The following is a 19,563-nucleotide window of genomic DNA, read 5'->3' as shown; positions in this document are numbered from 1 at the left end:
TTCTTGGTTTTGCTTGTGCAGTTCTGGTGCTTGAGAAGCACCGGCCCCTCCAAGCCTGCAACACCCATGCTCCAGGCCTTCTCGGAGCCCTGGCACGTCCCTGTGTCCTGACCGCCCACTAGACCAGAGCTCCTGCAGGGACCTACATGCTGGACTCGTCTGGCCCCAGACCCAGTGCTGACAGGGGGGAGCCAGCTCCCTGCCCACATTGTGGAGAAACCAGCCTGTCCAGGAGGCTGTGCCACACTCGGCGCCATGCACGCCACTGGCCTCTGCCCTCTGTCCTCCAGCCTCTGTCTGCAGGCTCCCAGCATGCGGCCTCCGTTCTCTCACTCACAGCAGGTCCTTTCACCTTTCTGAGCCCCCGAAGACCCCAGAGTGACCTTGAAGATCAAATGAGACGAGGGCACATGAAGCCAGCCTGGCAAGAGCCAGATGTACGCAGGGGCCCCGTTATCAGTAATAATAACAATTAGCAGTATCTATGTGATCGTTGTTCTTCATAAATTGTGCCTGGCAGTCAGCTGCAAATGTATTTAAAATCCCATCTCCGTTGGAAGACCCCACTCAATTCAAGTCCTGGCATAACGACCCTTTCTGTCACCTCAGGACCAAATCCTGGCCTCTTCCAGGAAGCGAGGCACAGCATGGCCGCAGCCCGCCGGGACTGCCCTTGCACGGTGACCGCCTGAGGGACTGAACCACTGTGGCCAGGGCAGCCACCGGCCCTTCGGAGAACTGGTGAAGCCGGAGCTGGTCCTGATTGGCTGGCACCTCAGCACACAGGTGCGGCCGGGGAGTACGTACCTCTTTTCCACTTCACCGGCTTCTTCACCTTGACTTTGTCGTACAGGAGGCAGAAGCGGCTCGCTGCCCGGCAAACGTCCCACACGCCTTGCTTCCGGGCAACTTTGGCAAGCTCAGCCCAAATCTGAATTCTGCTCACCAAGAGTGAAAGGAGGGAAGACATTCAGAGATGCGATGGGCAAAACCAGAAATCACCTCCAACTACTGCTTGTGAGAAAGAGGCACTGGTGGTGCTATAGCTTCAAGGTCGCAAAGAGTGACCCTGAGATAAATCAATCCTCACAGCCAGGGCCTAGAGGCAGCAGGATGGTCCTGGGTAGGGTGGGGCTGCCCCTGGAGCCAGGGGTGAGACGGCAGGGGGCAGCTGTCTAGCTCCCACTGGCCAAGCGTCACTGTGACAGCTGACTTCCCTCCCTGCGAGCAGTCGCCCTGGGTCAAGCCCCCTGCAGTGTACTCCAGAAATCAGCCCCTGCAGTGACTGCATCCTGACAACCACACACGAAACCTGGCCCGCTGGGCGTCCTACTGGAGCCAGGACAGTCTCAACAGAGTGACAAAAACCCCCCTTGGGGCTGTGGCTTGCTGTCTCACAGGCAACGGGGAGCTCTGTCCGCCGGGTTGCTCAGGAGCCGGGCACCTCCTCCTCCTGCCACCTGGCCACAATGACTGCTCTCGGTGACAGACCCACCGGGCTGGCTTGCGTCCTCCTCCCTCTCCTCACTCACCGCTCCTTGTCGTTCTCATTCCCCAAACGCCGCAGGTGCCCGGTGGCCTTGTCCACGCTGACAATGTGGTGCCGCGCCTTCGAGGAGAGGTAGGTGAACCAGCCCCTGTTCTTCCCTGTGGAAACTGAGGACCGAAAACGCAATGCAAGTGCTGACGTCGCATGTTAGGGGATCACACGACTGGCAGGAACCTGCCTCTATCCAAGGAAACATTCGTATCATCTGCCCTTGGCACCGTTGCGGTAGCCCCAGGGCCCTGGACTCCAGACAGACTGGAGAGTGCTCCCTGGGGGCTCTGCATCTTCTGATGGAAATAGGTGGGCCCGACTGCGCCTCTGAGTGCGCGAAGCCACCAGGCACCTGGAGCAGCATGTTTCAGGGTGGAACTCGTTGCCCTGCGCCTCTTCCACCGACCCAGTCCCAGGGTCAGCTCCCCTCATGCCTGTCCCTGCCCGACACCACCATCCACGCCCAAGGCCCAGCAGTTTGAGCTGCTTGGCGTCAGAGGCTCCTCCTGGCAGATCAGGCACCAACTCTGAGAGCTCAAGGGCACTAGAGCCCAGGCTGCCCAGCTAGCTGCATGGAGGACACAGCACGTGTGCCACCAGGCCACCTCCCGCCCTCCCAGTGCAACAGGCCATTCCCCTTCAGGAGCAGCTCGCGGAGCCCCATGGATGCCCCCTCGGCCAGGCAGGCCAACAACGTGCATCTCCAGGTGAATGCATCAAAAGAGCACCAGGTGTATGTAGTGTGAGTGCCGACAGAGCCTGCACTCCTCAGATTGTGGGAACAAGATGACACAAGGGAGTCACGACGCCCCCTCCTCCATGAGAATGACTCAGGCGAATGACCAGTGTGAGGCCACAGGAGGACGCTGCCCCCCTGGGCGAGGGTCATTCCCAGAGCCACCTTCCTTCCAGCCCTGGGGCAGGACTCCTCCCTCATCTCGGATCCGCAGCAGGGCTCCCGCAGCTCCTGTCTGCGTGACAGCTGGGGTCATGTCCATGAGGGGGACCCTGAGAAGATGGGGGAGGGAGCCCCGAGCCAGGCGCAGACCTGCCGTCCACAAGGGTGCAATACCCTTGAGGGTAACGCAGCCTTCCATTCCTTTACCCATAATTAGTTTATAATCCCCGTGGGGATAAAAGGCACTGGTTGGGATGAGTGGGGACAGAGAGGAGGTCTACTCACGTCGACTGTCATCTAGACAGACATGGCAGAGCAGCCCCTGACCTCGTCCTCATGCCTCAGACAGTGGCGTGGGCGGAAGTGCACCCCCCCAAAAGAGATGTGATCAAGCCCCAAGCCCCAGAACCTCAGAATGTGACCTTATTTGGAGACAAGGTCTTTACAGGGATAATTGAGTTAAAATGAGGTCATTGGGGTGGACCCCAATCCATTATGACTGACGTCCTTAAAAAAAAGGGAATCTGGACACAGAAATAGACACGGAGGGAAGACAGTGTGAGGACACGGGGAGAAGATGGCCGTCTGCAAGCCCAGGAGAGAGACCTGGACGATCCTTCCCTCCCCGCCCCCAGGAGGAGGCAGCCTGCCGACACCTCGATCTCGGACTTCAGGCCCTCAGAGCCATGCAAGGATCAATCCTGTCGTGTAAGCCGCCCCGCTGTCGGGAGCGCTTGTCTTGGTGGCCTGAGCTGGCTGATACAGAGTGGGAAGTGGAGATGCCTCTCAGCACCTCCAGAGACCAAGGCTACATGTCAAGGCCAGCAGAGGTCAGGGGCGGGTGGGTTCAGACCTTCGGGGGTGCAGTGTGGTCCCCACACATGTCGGGTCAAGGGTCTGCCTCAGATAGCACGCGGCCCAGGGCAGCTCCTGAGCAGGAACATTCGGGCTGCAGGAGTGAGGACAGCACGTACCCTTGGCCTCATTCTCACTGTCGAGAACAATTTGGAAAGCGTCAGGGGCAAGGGCCAGGCCCGCGTTCACCAGGAGAGCCCGCTTCTTCCTGACACTGTCTTTCGGGATAGCTTTTTTTGCCTGCAAAAGAAAGAGATGCTGGGACGAGTAGCACCATCTCTTGTCTTTTTGGAGTACTCGTAGCCTCTGAAGAGGCACTGCGGGGGTCTGTCAGGTGGGTCACACCCCGGACAAGCCTGCCCTGGGCAGGCACTGAGCCAGCAGGGCCCGAGGTCCTGTGGGCAAGCCCTAAGAAGGCCATGCCAGCACCTGCTCAATGGCCATGGTGGCTTTATCCTCGGGGCGCTCGGGGGACTGGTACAGCATGGTGCACAGGTGCAGCCGGTTGAAGGCGATCCAAAGATTGTCCTGGTAGAGGCCCAGGCTGTCCAGGCGCATGGCCTTCTGCAGGTGCTCCATGGCAGGCTCCAGCCGGTCCTCATCCTCCTCGATGCAGGCCATCTCCATGTGTGCTTGGCAGCGGAGCAGGACCATGAGGCTGGGGAGGGACAGCACAGCATTACAAGGGCCCAGGGCATGCTGGCTTCCTGGGAGACCCTCAAGAGGAAGTATGCAGTGGGCCTCCTGGGCTCCTGGCTTTCCAGCATCCTCCAGGTCCCACCCTGCGTGGCCTTGAGGACTCACACAGGGGGACAAAGAGAGGAGGTCCCTGCAGACCACAGGAGATCTCAGAGCCCAGCTGGTGAGAGCCGCCAGGACCTGGGCTCCAGGGATGAGAACAGCAGGTGGGTAACCAGGGGTCGTGCTAGCCAGATCTGCTGAGGGGAAAGCAAGGTGGAGGGGCTCAGCAAGCACGGGCAGCATGTGATACTACCACCCGCCACCTCCGTCTGTCAGCGCCATCTCAGCCCATCACTCCTGGACAGCTCTTGGCATTGCCAACAAGGGGACTTTAATACAAGTCCATCGCTTCCCACTGTCCACACCCTGAAGCCCAGTCTCTGCCTTGAAGGATGGGGCTCTCTGCTCTGCTCTGGTGTCTCACTCTGGTCTCACGGGCTGCAGCTCTTCCCTGACATACACATCCGCTGAGAGCAGCCCTGTGCCCCGCAACCCCGCGCCCCTGCCTGGCATTCGCTGCTGCTGCTGCCTCTGCTAGAAGTTCAGGGGGCTGGGTAGGGGCTGGAGTCACTGTGTCTAAACAAGTAAATAAAGTGTCCCTCAAAGCCTTTCCATCGTTAGCATGCGGAGACCCCCACATCACAGTCACTACCCTGGGACACAGCGTTAGCAAATCCAAAAAAGGCGGTGGAGTGAAAGTCCCACAGGATCCCCGCACGGACTCTCAGCCAAGACGGAGGTGTGAATGTCACATCGTATGCATGTAACCTCAGGATGAGGAGCAGGGAGCCCAGGAGCCAGGAGGCTGGAGCTCTGCTGCCCAGGGGAGCCAGGAATCATGGGCGGGAAAGGGCCTCTCGCGCCCACTGAGGGGTCCTGGTTAAAGCCAAGGGTGAAGTCTGTGCTCCCCATCAGGGAACCAGGTTCCACAGACTCTGCCTAGAAGTCCAGACTGAAGCCAGAAACAGGTGACTGTCCCCTGGCCAGGGGCAGGAAAAGAAGAAGCCAACAAAATAGGATTGGATCCAGCACTGAATCACGCTCCTCTGGGCAGCGTGAGCCCTAAATACCATAATGTGAGACTCATCCAGGTCTGGATGATCCAAAGACCTGGTCAAGGGAAGCCGACCCTACACACACAACAGAGAGGTCTACACAGCAGAACAGCCCACATCAGGAACTACCTGGCAAACTGCTCGCTCTAGGAGACTGCCATGATGATAGTGAGTAAGCAGAGCAGATCTGAGTGAGAGAATCCATACCTGCCAAAACAGGATGAATGGGACCAGCTGAAAAGGACTTAGAAATGAGTAATTTTCAGAGTTACCTCTTCTTCCAACTGTGAGAAAGTAACTCTGCCAGGCATAACAACTATAGGCTGGACCAAATACATGAGGCAGCTGTTTCAGGCACCAGGCTCTGAGCAGCACAAGACCACGGCCACTGGAGAAGGAAAGTCAGGCATGAGGCTGTGACTGCCCACTGTGCCTGGGACAGCTTCCTGTGGCACTGTGGGTAGGGCACAGGGCCCAGTGAGCCACGGAAGCAGAGATCAGAGCACAAGCTGTCGAAGCAGCCAGAGTCTGTTGTAGGCAGGGACGGAGGGAGGGACTTTGCACAGAACCCAAGAGGGCTGTGTATGGGCTCTCCAAGAACCCACAACCAAGGGCTGGGCTGCACATGTGCAGGGTGAGACAGCTCCAGGCTTGAGAAGCAATGCTGGATACGAGGTATGCCAGAGGGCACAGCATGCTACGGGCTGTGGAAGGTCTGCCCAGCCACAGAGGAAAGACCTGGTTAATCGCTCACTGGCACTCTGGACATCCAGCTGAGACTCCACAGAGGTGCCTCACCCCAGGAGCAAGGACCATCCAGTGGAAAAAGGCCTGCTCTAGACCCACCCAAAGAAAACCTCAGGTCAGAGTCTGCTGAGGCCACAGGTGTGCTGGGGTTTAGAGGGCGAGTCCCCCGAGACAGACGGGGGACACCTCAACCTTCCAAGCACCCCAGCAACACAGGGAGTCCATTCTCAGCCAGTAACTGACTGCCCACTAGAACAAAATCAGCACTTTTTTAAAGATAACAGAATCCAAAGACGCTAGAGTGCGCTGCACACAATGAAACATTATTAGTCTGCAGGGAACAGAGAAACGCAACCCACAGTCAGGACGCAAGACGGGTCAGATGGTGGGTTTAGCAGACGAATTCTTTAATGCAGATATTAACAATACAAATATAAATATGTTCAAAAAATTGAAGGAAAACAATACTCATTACTTGCAAATTGGAGAAGACAGAAAAAAGAGTCAGTGAACCTGAAGACAGATTAACAGAAATGATCCAATCAGAACAACAGATTGCAAAAGATTAAAGAAATGAACCGAGCCTTAGGGACCCATGGCACAACATTCAACTTTCTAGCACATGTGTAGCTGGAGCCCTGGAGGGAAAGGAGAGTGAGAATGGAGCAGAAATATATTTGACAAAATAGTAGCTGATAATTTCCCAAATCTGATGACAACATCATTTTACACATCTGAGGATCTCAGCAAACCCCAAGCAGGATTTTTGAAAAAAGCTCCAAGGAATACCAGAATCAAAAGGCTGGAAACAAAAGTCAGAGATACAAACTGAAAACAGAAATGAGGGAAACACACATCACATCCAGGAGAACCATGCTGAAAATAACTCCTGACTTTTTATCAGAAACTGTGAAGGCCAGAAGAAAGTAAAACTTCTTCAAAGTGTTTAAAGAAGAAGATCTGTAACCAGAGAATCCAACAACCAGTGAAAATATTCTTCAAAGGTGAGGGCAAGGCAAAGTCACTTTCAGATCAACAAAAGCTGAAAGAATTCATCACCTGCAGTCACACATTGCAGGAAAAATAAAGGAAGCCCTTCAGGATGAAATGACACCAGATGGAAACCTGGATCTGGGGAGAAAAGAGAAGAGCCAGTGGAACTGGCAAAGACATGGATAAACGCAAGAGACTATTGTTTTCTCTGTAATTTTCCTTAAAAAACCACTGGCTGCTAAAAGCAAAATGAGCACACTGTATAAGATGCAGTTTATAATATATTTAGAAGTAAAAGACACGAGAACAGCTGCAGAGAGAGAGCAGGTGGGTGGATGGACTGCAATGTCACGGGGGGTTACCGCCATGAAGTGGGGGCAGTGGTGCCGCACTGGCCTTGCGCGACTCTGGTGAGTAGGGAGGTATATTTAGCCCTAGAGCAATCCCCTCCATGCCTCCTCCCCAAGAGGTACAGCTGAGAAACGAAGAAGCCAACAGAGGAAACAGAATTCTAAAAAAATTCCATTAACCTCAAAGAAGGCAGGGAATGAGCAGCAAATGAAAACAAATAATGAAATTGTAGACAAATTCAAACTACACTAAATGCAAAGAGAGTAAACACTCCAATTAAGACAAAGATTGACACACTAGGTAAAAAAGGAAGACTGGGCTGTATGCTGTTGGCAAGACGTGCACTTAAAAGCTGTTTTTTACGCTTTGAAGATACACAGAGGGGGAGAGTTGAAAGGATGGAAGAAGAAATGCTGCACAATAGTAAGCACAGGGAGCTGGGAGGCTGTACTAACATCCAACACAGGAGCCCTCCAGACAAGGGAGTCAGCAGAGACCAGGAGGTCACAAGAGACGACAAGCCCAAGCATGTTACACAGCATTCGGAAACACTGAGCAAAGCTGAGAGAGCCACAGGGAGCGGGAGGGAGACCCACGGGCAGAGCTGGGTTTCACACTCTCCTCTCAGTAACTGTTGGAATGAGCAGACAAGAAAGGGGGACACACAAGACCTGAGCCACAGCATGAGCAAATATAAAGGATGCTGACAGGAGCCGCCCAGACCCCTTCAGGAAGAATGGGCTGTGCCTTCAGCCACCAGTAGGAATTCCTTAGCATTCAACCCCACAGAATGTGTCAGCTAGAAAACCTTCTCACAGAAACATAACCACAGAGCATCACCCCCGGGCCCAGAGAGTTTCATGGGACTATCAAACACTTAAGGACAAAAGCAGCAATATTACACAAATCCTTCAGAAGGTAAAGGAGAAAGAACACTTCCCAACTTCCCAACTCATGTTACAAAGTCAGCATCACCGCGACATCAAAACCTGACAAAGAAATTACAAAACAAGAAAATCGCAGGCCAACATCCTCATGAACATACACGTAGAAACCTTTAACAGAACACTAGGAAATCAAACCTGGCAATACATAAGAAAGCGACTATCTTAGCAACATGTACAGAATAAAAGGTTGGTTCGACTCTCAAAAATCAATCTGTGTAATTCACCACATCAAGGAAGAAAAGAGAAAATTCATGTGATCATGTTAATAACTGCGGAAGAAACATTCGACAACATTCAACCCCCATCCATGATAAAATAACTCATCAAACTGCACATTTAAAATGTGTGCGGTCTATTGTATGCAATTATATCTCAAGAAAGTTAATTAGGAAAAGAATTATCAGAGAAAAAGAGGAGAACTAGGAGTTATTTTTAAAAATCAGACAAATACAAAAATAAATTAAAAGGATATTTTTTGAAATGAGAAATAAAGTCATTAAAATAAAAAAAGGCTAAAGAGAAGAAATAATTTGAGAGTTTGAAAAATAAATGAGCGCCGATGGAAAGGAGGCAGTCTGTCAGAACTCAGTGTGACTGCGCGCAGGACGGCAAGGACGCAAAGATGGAGGGACGGGGAAGTGAGGGCCTTGAGCATGGACGAGAAGCTCCACCATACATCCGAGTGGAATTCCAGAAGGCAAAACTGTTTTCTAAATGGTTAAACATCTCCAGATTTGAAGAGAGATGCATCTGCACACACACAAGCCCTGTAGGGTAGGAAATGGAGGGTCTTGAGGACGCTGGTGTGCTCTCCTTGCCCGCTGATGACCAGGCCCTGTGCCTTCCCACCCATCTAGAGGGCTCAATAGGTAACAAAACCCAGCCTTCATTATTCACAGGAGCAACGGGGCAGGGCAGCTCTCCCCAGGCCCCTCCGTGCAATCTCGTGGCCCTTCTGCTGCCGGCACCTGCTCTCCTGGGGGTGACCCTCCACACCTTCTCCTCTCTTGCCCACACCCCAAGTCCCCATCTCCCAGCCTCTCTCTCACTTCTTACTTCCCCCAGAAAATGGAGCAATAGGAGGCCGTTCCCACGCATCTGCTCGCCCTGCAGGATTAATTCCCCTAGTCTGAGGAGGGATCATTCTGCAGCATCCTAGCGTGCCACGACACCCCCACCAGGAGAAAACAGAATACACCCAAGAAGCGAGACACACAGTTGGCAGGCTTCACCCACTCACGGCCCCTGTCAGATGGCACATTCCCAGTTGTCCCACCCCTGTCCCTTCTCTCCTGCACCTGCTCCAACAGGCCCTGCACCCACCAGGCATCACCCCAGCCTGAGGCAGGCCAGGAGCCCTCCTGACAAAGCCCTTTCTCCACTGGCCGGGACCCGTGTCCTCCTTCCACTGCCTTGCCCATTGTTTCTTGTCCTTTTGAGGCTCCCTTTGCCCTCTTGACTCAAACAGGGTGCCACCTTAGGCTTCCTCCCTTTCTGGAGCCCTAGGAGACCTCCCAGTTTCTGCTCTGTAGCCCCCCTCTCCCCGGGCTCCAGACACACATTTCCCAGGTCTGCTGTCTTCTCCTCCATCTCTTGCCCAGATTCCCACTGCCAGCTTTGTACACAGGCTGTTCTCAACAGCAGCAGGACAATCATTTGACACCTGAAGACCCTTCCTCCATTTCAGGCTCTCGGATGCCCACACCCACTCAGGATAACCCACGTCCCTGGGGCCTCGACAAGCCCTCCTTCCAGCCTGTACCCAGGGTTCAGCTCCTGGGGCTTCACCTCCCCAGTCCCCAGTCCCCTCCCTTCTGTCTGGGCTCTGACTGAAGGTCATATTCTTGCGGGTCAGCTGGGACCACCTGCCTAAAACGGCAGCCCTCTCCTCTCTCCCCTCCCCTCGCTCTGCCTTACTCACCTTCTGCCTTACTGGGTGTAGACGTAGGTGTAGGTGTGGGTATAGATGTAGGTGTCGTGCAGGTGTAGATGAAGCTACAGATGAAGGCGCAGGTGCGGATGTGGGTGTAGACGCAGGTGTGGGTATAGATGTAGGTGTGCGTGTAGATGCAGCGGCATGTGTAGATAGAGGTGTGAGTGTGGGTGTAGACATAGATGTGGGTGTGGGTGTGGGTGTGGGATAGATGTAGGTGTGGGTGTAGGGATGTAGGTGAGGGTGTAAGTGTAGGTTTGGGTTCAGGTGTAGACGTAGGTGAGGGTGTAGGAGGCATGGGTGGAGATGCAGATGTGGGTGTAGGTGTATGTGTGGGTATAGGTATAGGTGTGGGTTCGAGTGTAGGTGTAGGTATGCGTGTCGATGCAGGTGCGGGTGTAGACGTAGGTGTAGGTGCTTTGGCCATGCTCCTTCACGCAGGGTCACTGCTCAGCAAGTGTGTGGTGAAGGACTTAGACCCAGTGAGGGCAGCAGGCACAGCGTCCTGATCATCTCAGCACTGCCCAGGGAACCACAGTGCTCACTCTGACCTGTGACTGTTCCAGACACCAGGTGAGTGGATGCAGGCTTCATGGCGAGCTCTTGACCACACCTTGGCTACGGCAGGCCCCTCCATCGGAGCTTATGGAGCACAGGTGACCTGAATTTCATCGATGTTTTGTCCCCAGAGGCTTGTAGGCCTTCAGTGCAGGGATGCAGGCTGCTCTAACTTCATGTTAGCAGGTGGTGATGGGCAGCCTAGCCCTGCTCAGGGCACACTGATGGCTTTATCATTCCAAAGCCATTCAAGCCCTATTTGAATACAGCTGGATTTTCCTGCTTGCATCACTTTCGGGGAAAATGAGTTGGATTTCAACCTTGTCTCTTATCCTTACCCCTTATGGTGTTGTTGAAGGATTCTGCCATAGCCCTCTCCCACCCACGCGTCACCCGTCTCCGAGGGGACAGCCCAAGATAGAGAGGCACAGCTACCTGTCCACCTTCTCCAAGATCTCCACAATGCTGGTCAGCGGCTTCCGCAGGTGGTGCCTCAGGTTGTGCTGCAGCAAAGGGAGACACATGTTCCACTGGGTGGTACAAACCACTTGGATGACCTGGGGGTCACCCAGGCGGATGGCTCGCTGGAGCACGATGTCAAGTCTCTGTATTATATTCAGCTGGGTCTGCACAAAAGACATTGACCAGTTTGTTAGACCGACAGACAAGTACCAGTTATCAGGTCTGCCACCTGTGCCCGAGCCCAGGAAGCTTGAGGGTCACGAGGCAGCAGGTGGGCCAGGCCCAGAGATGAATCTGTCCACGGAAATGGTCGGCGTGATCTTTTCTAGAAGGGACTGGTTGCCTTAAAAGACACTTCCTTAAAAGGCTTAGAATGGGCTCTGCATATCCATGGGAGCATCTTCCGTGAACTGTCTTGATCCAAGTCTGCATATTCCCTGGTCCTCTATTTACTGGGGCTTATGTCTTGTTACATTTATTACTGTTACCGGCTCTTAGTTAATATCAGCCCTGATATCCGTTCGCCTACAGTGAACCCAGCCTATATGGGTTGAAACTAAAAGCACACATTTCCAGTTCCCTGGTTCCTTGGTTATGCTCATATGCAAATGTTTGTTTCTTTAACCTCTGACCCCCTGAGCTGTAGAGCCAAATAGAAGTTACAGATTCTTCAAGTCCAGATGACCTCACCCTGGGCTCCCACTAAAGTTGTGACTAATCACAGGACTTTGAAGTTCTTTTACAGAGAAACTCAGGTCCAGAGAATATCGAGAAACTGAAGCTTCCTTGGCCCAACTCCTCAGCTTCCTGACGTCGGAGTCTATCTCCACCGTGGAGATAAACAGCCAAGGACGCTCAGCTGAGAAATCCTTTGTCTCCTCTACTGGAAGCAGCCCCAGACAGAGGCTGAAAGGAAAATGCTGACCAAGAAGGCCATGGCCCCCCTCCCCTACCTAAAACCTCAAATGAAAACCCCTACCCATTTCTTAATGGGGAGCTAGCAATTTTGGGGGCACTGGCCCTTGCTTTGCCCCCTCTGCCTAGCAAAGTAAAGCCTTTCCTTTTTCACCCAAGACTCTGTTCTCATTATTTGGACTGGCAACGGGATCAGAGACCAAACTTTTGGTAACAACTTGGCAACCCAGATGGGACCTGTGGGTGGTCTCTCCACTGAGATCCCTCCACTTGGATCTGAGACTCGTGAGTCATACTTCCCGCCTGCCCCAATTGTGGAAGTGGAGGGCTAGAGAAGGACTTGGCAGGGGGGTAGATCGCCAAAGACGGGTGCTTAGTTGGCTGCATCACCCCAGGTTGAATCCAGGTCGGTAACACTACCCAAAGAACACCTCCTCCAGACTGTGCTACACGCGCCCTTCCCAGCAGACAGGCTCTCGACCCGGCATTTCAGGGCCTTTGGAACTAGCCTCACCAGCTCCACACCTTCCTGAGCCCATGGAGCTGCCCATGGTTCTAGCCTCAGGCAAGTTCCACGGCCTCTGGCTTAACACCCTCGGGGCCTTTCCTCACACTGCTCCTGTGCCATGGGGTCCAGCCCAGGCTCGGGATTCATGACTCCCTGCCACCTGGCTACTAAGATGAGTCCATCAAAGCCTCACAAACCGATGCCTGCAGACCCTCCAACCAGTGCCCCTTGAAAAGCCCCCAGCTTCTGAGGCCCTCAGAAGGCAGAGGCAGAGGCAAGGGAATGTGTTCGACACAGCCAGGCAGCCCCCAGCACCACAAGCACAGCCGCCTCTGCTGCAGCATCCCAATCAAACGAGGTGGCCAAAGCGCTCTCTGTAAACCTTCTCTACACAGCACAGACACAGCGCTGACAACACACTGGGCGGCAGCACGCAGCACAGCAGCCAGGCCTCCCTGGAGCACTGCAGTGCTAGTGGGGGCAGCCACGAGAGCAAGCCCAAAAGGACCGGAATAGCTGCCAGGGGGCCAAGAATGTGCCGCGCAGGGCTTGAGGAGGGCGTGGAGCATAGCACCCCTCCGCCAGGCCACATCTCCTGGCTGAGCATTCACAGCATAGGCCAGGTGGGTGACGTGGGGCAGGCAGAGCCCGGCCAGGTAACGAGCTAATGCCGGGGAGCCCTACCTCGGCTCCAAGTCAGCACTTGCCACCATTATTCTGTTTCAATAGATTTTTGTTTCTTTTTTTAAACTGCAAAATTCTTATGAAAGCGTAGTCTAAATGATCTCTGGATTCGTTTTCTGGCAATGGCAGCTGGTCCAGATCCTACTGTGTTAAATGAATAGACACGAGAGCAGAGCTGAGCTCAAGGTGTCGCTAATTCTCTGCCATCATATTTAGACGGGTGCTGTGTTGCCAACTCATCAAAAAGACAGCTGTCTCCTCTCTGACTACAGATGGAATGTTCCAAACAAGTCCCTGGTGTCCAAATGGGGCAAGTGAGGCACCAAGAGCGGCTGCAGTGAGCTCAGCATGGTACCTCCTCGTAGGAGTCCACTGGACCCACCTCCCCACACGCCTGGGGGTCCTGCCTCCCAACCCATCCCCTGGAGTCCCCGCCTCCCTACCAATCCCTGGGGTCCCTCTTCTCCCCACGCCTGTTTTCCTGCTCCTCATCCCTTGCAATGACCCTCCACATCCCCAGAGCCCCTCAAGTTTCCAGGCCCAGGGAGGCTGATGGCCCTGCACAGTGGCAGGCGGGGACTTTTGCCTCCTTGGATATGAGTCAGGCTGGTAAAGGGCCCTCAAGGAGACACGGGGGCCTTCACCAAAGGCAGGTGTTACCCGTGTGCAGGGCCGGGGCAGGGGGGGGTGTGGGTGTCCAGCTCCGCACAGGCTGCAGGAGGGTTTGGCTGGAAGAAGGTCTCGTCCCAGCCCCTAGCCTTCAGCCCAACGCACGGGCTGCATGAGCCCAACACGCCTGTGAGGCCAAGGTGGCCCTGGCAGCCGTGGGGGACCGTGCTGTATGCTGCAAAGGTGGTTAGCCCTGGTGGCTCAGGTACCATGCAGGCTCCTGGAGTTGCTGCCAGAAAGGCCGTGTTCAAAGGTGGGAAACTGAGGCAGAGGAGGCTGGCCACGTATCCCTATCACACTGGAACCAGTGACAGTCACAGGGTGAGGCCAGCAGTGGGGTCCCTTTCATGTCCTCAGCACCCTCAAAACTGGCACAACCTCAATTCTCACAAATTATAAGAAATCTGCAAAATAGTTGAGTGTGTCCTCTGACTCCCGGTCGAGGTTTACCTCCACAGCTGCTCGGACGTAGAGTTTAATTTTATTTTCAAGTCTTAAAGCTTCTAATTCACACTCCAGGCATTCGATTTCAATCAGCTTCCCAGGATCCTGCAGGATGCAAATAGTTTTTGTATATACGGAGGTTTTTAACAAAAGCAATCATGTGCATTCATTAACTTCAAAGATTATTTTAAAATACTATTAATGGACTAGACAGAAATTCAACAAATAAAAATTATAAGATAATGCAAAGATACATAAGAAAAACTCAAAGATGCAAAGATTCAAGAAGGCTAAAAATTTATTTTCTTTTGCCTTTTTAATAGAGGGGAGAAAAGATAATTGCATTGGACATTGAATTTTTAAACAATTACACCAACTTCAGAGAGTGTTTCTGTTATGAAATTTGGCGAACACGCTTTCTTTCACTTAACCCCTGGTGGGGTTCGGAGGAGGGCGCCCTGCTTGGAGGCCATGGAGGAGGGGCCGGAGCTGGATTCGTCATGTGGGCGGGGTATACCTAACTTCTTCAAAACTGCTAACTGCTTCCCAAGGGCTTGTGCCATTTTACACCCCCACCAGTTGTGTATGACACCCCAGTTTCCTCCACATCCTCTCCCACATTTGGTATGGTAAGTCTTTTAATTTTAGCCATTCTAATAGGTGTGCAGTTGTTAGATAATAGAATGCATATATTGGTCTCTGTCCCTGGTTCCAGCACAGGGCTCCTAAAACCACTGCAATTTCCTAAGTGAGAAGAGTACTAGCAGCATCTTTTGTCCTCCAGAGGCCACTCCTGGTAGGCTGCTGGACGGGGGCTGGTCACGAGAAGGATCAAGCCATGACTAGAAGCTTGGAATTCTCCGCTCCACCTCCATTCTTCAGAGAGAGGGGAGGGGCGGGAAATGGAGTTAATAATGATAGATCACTCCGAGGTAAGGACGCCTCCATAAAAGCCCAACAACATGGGGTGCGGGGAGCTTCCAGGCTGACCAGCACATCCACACCGGGAAAGTGACACATCCCAGCTCCACGAGGACAGAAGCTCCTGTGCATGGGACCCTCCCAAACCTCGCCCTATGTATGTCTTCATCTGGCTGTTCATCTGTATCCTTTAATAAACTGGTCAACATAAGTCGGTGTTTTCCTGAGTTCCATGATCTGCTCTAGCAAATTATCGAAGCTGAAGAGGGGGTCGTGGGAACCCTGATTTATACAAGTGGGACAGAAGTGTGGGTAACCTGGGAACCTACTACTTATAATTGGCATCTGAAGTAGGGGGGCAGTCCTTGGGGGCTGAGCCCTTCCCCTGTGGGATCTGGAGCTATCTCCAGGCAGATAGTGTCAGAACTGAGTTCAATTGTAGGACACCCAGCTGGTGTCGTGGAGAATCACTTGGTGCGGGGAAAAACCCCACACATTTGGTGACCAGAAGTGTCAGAAGGGAAGTGTTCCGTGTGAAAGTAAAGGAGAGACATACAGGAGGTAAAAATCTAGGTCTTCCCGTTTTCCTAAATACAGTAGTAACCATCCTAAGTAATGATATTCAGCATCTTTTTTTTTTTTTTTTGCCATCCATATATGTTCATATGACAGAAGAAGTGTCTGTTCAGGTCTCTTACATTTTTTAAAGTTATTTTTCTTGACTATTGAGAGTTCTCTATATATTCTGTATAAGCCCTTTATCAGATATGGGATTTGCAAACATTTTCTCTCAGTATCTAGCTTGTATTTTCATTTTCTAAATGGTATCATTCAAAGAGCAGAAGTTCTTCATTTCAATAAAGTTAAATTTATCAATTTCTTCTTATAGGAACTGTGCTTTCGATATCTTATCTAAGAATTCTTTGCCTAACCTAAGGTCACAAAGGTTTCTCTCATGTTTTTCTCTAGAAGTTTTACAGCTCTAATTCTTGCCTTAGGTCTGATATGCATTTTGAGTAATTTCTGAATATGGTGTGAGGTAGGGGTCAACGTTCGTTTTTTTACATGTGCTTATTCAATTGCTCCAGTACCCTTTGTTTAAATAACTATCTTTTATCCACTGAAAGACTTCACACCATTATCAAAAGTCAGTGGACCCCGTGTTTGTGGGTCCATTCTGTTCCATTGGTCTATATGACTTCCTCCACGTCAATGCCACGTTGTCTTAACTACTGTGCCTTTGTAACAGGTCTCCAAGTTAGGGAGTGCACGTCTTCTGACAATCTTCTGCTCTTTCAAAGTTGCTTTTAGCTATTCTAGGTCTCTTGCATTTCCATATAAATTTTGTAATCAGCTTGTCAATTTCTGAAGCACTTCTGCTGGGATTTTGGTTAGGATGGCATTGAGTTTATTGTTCAACCTGGAGAAAATGGACATCTTAACAATATTGCCTTCTGGTTCATGTAATCATCTTTGCTTTTAACAGCAATTAACTTCTGAAGAGATTTAAGTATCTTTAAGTCTTTTATATTTACTCATGTAGTCACCCTTTCTGGTACTCCTCACTATTTTGTGCAGATGCAGATTTCCATCTGGTATCATCTTCCTTCTGCCTGAAGAAATTCCTTTAACATTCTTGTAGCATGGGTCGGGCTCTTTCAGGTTTTGTTTACTTTAATAAATCTTTATTCTTCCTCTGATTTTGAAAGACAACTTCTCTGAGTGTAGATTTTTGGGTTGATAGTTTTTTACTTGAAAGATGTTGATCCTATGTCTTTGGCTTGTATTGCTGCCAACAAAAAGTTTGCTGTATTCCTAATTTTGTTCCTCAGCACATAATTTTTTACCCCTCTTGAAAGATCATCAAATTTAGAATTTTGAGGCATTATTTCTTAAGAGATGTTTTTCTGTTCTCTAATTTCCTTCGGGGACTCCAATCGCATGCACATCAGTCTGCGTCACATGAGCCCAGATGACGGATGCTCTGCGCTCTCTTTTCAGCATTCCTCCTCTCTGTTTCATTTTGGATAGTCTGCATTACTGTATCTTCAAAAGTAAGCTAATCTTTTCTTCTGAAATGCCTAATCTGCTTTATTTATTTATTTGCTTATTTTTAAAGATTGGCACCTGGGCTAACAACTATTGCCAATCTTTTTTTTTTTTCTTTCTGCTTTTATCTCCCCAAACCCGCCCCACCCCGTACATAGTTGTATATCTTAGTCGCAGGTCCTTCTAGTTGTGGCTGCTTTATTTTTTATTTGAAAGTTTTACTGAAGTCTAGTGACCAAAAAATTGTATATACTCAAAGTGTAAATGTCATGCTTTGATAGATGTATACATTGTGAAATGATTATCATAATCAAATAAGTTAACACATCTGTCACCTCACATAGCTGGGGGTTTTTGGTGAGAATGCTTGATATCTACTCACTTAGCAAATTTCAAGTATACAATACAGTGTTTTTAACTATAGTCACATATCATTAACAGTATAGTATAGTATAACAGTATAGTCAGTATAGTTCTGTCCATTAGACCCTCAGAACTTATGCATCTTATAACTAAAAGTTTGTCCCCTTGATCAACATCCCCCCACTTTCTGCATCTCCCAAGCTCTGGCAACCACCATTCTATTCCGTTCCTCTGTCTGGCTTCTTTCACTTAGCATAATACCCTCCAGATTCATCCATGTTGTCACAAATGGCAGGATTTCTTTCTTTCTCATGGCTGGATAATATTGCATTGTATATACATACATTTTCTTTATCCATTCGTCCATTGACAGACACTTGTTTCTAGATCTTGGCTATCGTGAATAACGTTGCAGTGAACATGGGGGTGCAGGTATCTCTTTGAGACATGGATTTCACTTCCTTTGGACAAATACCCAGAAGTAGGATCGCTGGATCATATGGTGGTTCTATTTTTAATTTTTTGAGGAACTTCCATATGGTTTTCCATAGTGACTGTACCATTTTACAATCCCACCAGCACTGCATAAGGGTTAGCTTTTCTCTACATCCTCGCCAACACTTGCTATCTCTTGTCTTTTTGAAAATAGTCATTCTCACAAGTGTGAAATGACGCTCACCATGGTTTCGATTTGCATTTCCCTGATGGTCAGTGATGTTGAGCTCCTTTTCATGTATGTGTTGGCCATCTTAATATCTTCTTTGGAAAATGTCTATTCGGGTCCTTAGCCCATTATTTTCATTGGTTATTTGGGTTTTGCTACTAAGTTGTATGAGTTCCTCATATACTTTAGGTATTGATCCCTTATCAGATACGTGGTTTGCAGATACTGTCTCCATTGGGCAGGTGCCTTTCCATTGTGTGGATGGTCCCTTTGCTGTGCAGAGGTTTTTGGTTTGATGTAGTCCCATTTGTTTATTTTGCTTTTGTTGTCATATTAAAAAAAATCATTGCCAAGACCAGTATCAAGGAGCTTTTTTCCTATGTGTTCTTATGGGAGGTTTATAGTCTCAGATCCTAAAGTCTTTAATCCATTTCGAATTAATTTTTGTGTGTGGTATAAGATAGGAGTCCAATTTCATTCTTCTGATGTGAATATCCAGTTTTCCCAACACCACTTATTGAAGAGACTGTCCTTTCCCCATTGTGCATTCTTGGCACCCTTGTCAAAGATTAGTTGACCATATATGCATGAATTCATTTCTGGGCTCTCTATTCTGTTCCACTGATCTATGTGTATGTTTTTATGCCAATACTATACTGTTTTGATTACTACTGTTAGTGCCATTGAGGTAATTCTGACTCCTAGCGACTCTGTGGACTGCAGAGTGGAACCCTGCCTGGTCTTTTTGCTCCATCCTCTCACCTTTTGGCACTGTATCAGACAATGCTCTGCTGCTATTCACAGGGTTTTCATGGCCAAATTTTTTGCAAGTGGGTGGCCAGGTCCTTCTTCCTGGTCTATCTTAGTCTGGCAGCTCCGGTGAAACCTGTCCACCGTGGGGCTCCCTGCTGGTATTTGAAACACCAGTAGCATAGCTTTCAGCATCACAGCAACATGCAGCCACCACTGTATGATGCGTGGCAGACGGGTGGTGTGGTTCCCTGACAGGGAAATGAACCCAGCCCACAGTGGTGAGAGTGCTGAATCTTAACCACTAGACCACTAGGGCTGCCTTTGATTACAATAGCTTTGTAATATACTTGGAAATAAGGAAGTGTGATGTCTCCAACTTCATCCTTTCTCAAGAGTACTTTGGCTATTCGAGTTCTTTTGTGGTTCCATACAAATCATAGGATTGTTTTTGTCAATTTCTGTGGGAAATGTCATTGGAAATTTGATAGGGATTGCACTGAATCTGTAGATAGT

The 19,563-nt window shown here is 50.4% G+C and overlaps 1 protein-coding gene across 10 annotated transcripts in view; it reads right to left on the bottom strand.

The window, feature by feature from the left end:
- Window positions 1-19,563, bottom strand: part of CFAP46 (cilia and flagella associated protein 46) — a 135,908-nt gene that overhangs the window by 99,170 nt on the left and 17,175 nt on the right. For 9 of the 10 annotated variants that reach the window (XR_011543343.1, XR_011543348.1, XM_070631431.1 and 6 more), the window contains exons 10-15: window positions 14,307-14,405; window positions 11,054-11,244; window positions 3,723-3,951; window positions 3,413-3,533; window positions 1,533-1,656; window positions 808-938 (exon numbers count right to left, since the gene is read on the bottom strand). Coding sequence is in view for 8 of the 10 variants with exons in the window: in XM_070631431.1 (XP_070487532.1) it covers window positions 808-938; window positions 1,533-1,656; window positions 3,413-3,533; window positions 3,723-3,951; window positions 11,054-11,244; window positions 14,307-14,405 (895 nt within the window). In the remaining 2 variants the exon portion in view is untranslated. The remainder of the gene's footprint in view (window positions 1-807; window positions 939-1,532; window positions 1,657-3,412; window positions 3,534-3,722; window positions 3,952-11,053; window positions 11,245-14,306; window positions 14,406-19,563) is intronic. The other variant, XM_070631437.1, reaches the window with a different exon arrangement.

This window comes from Equus przewalskii, chromosome 1 (assembly GCF_037783145.1).
Source record: "Equus przewalskii isolate Varuska chromosome 1, EquPr2, whole genome shotgun sequence".
Classification (NCBI taxonomy): Eukaryota; Metazoa; Chordata; class Mammalia; order Perissodactyla; family Equidae; genus Equus; species Equus przewalskii.
Note: the sequence above shows the minus strand (reverse complement) of the source record. Positions and strands in the feature narration are given on the sequence as shown.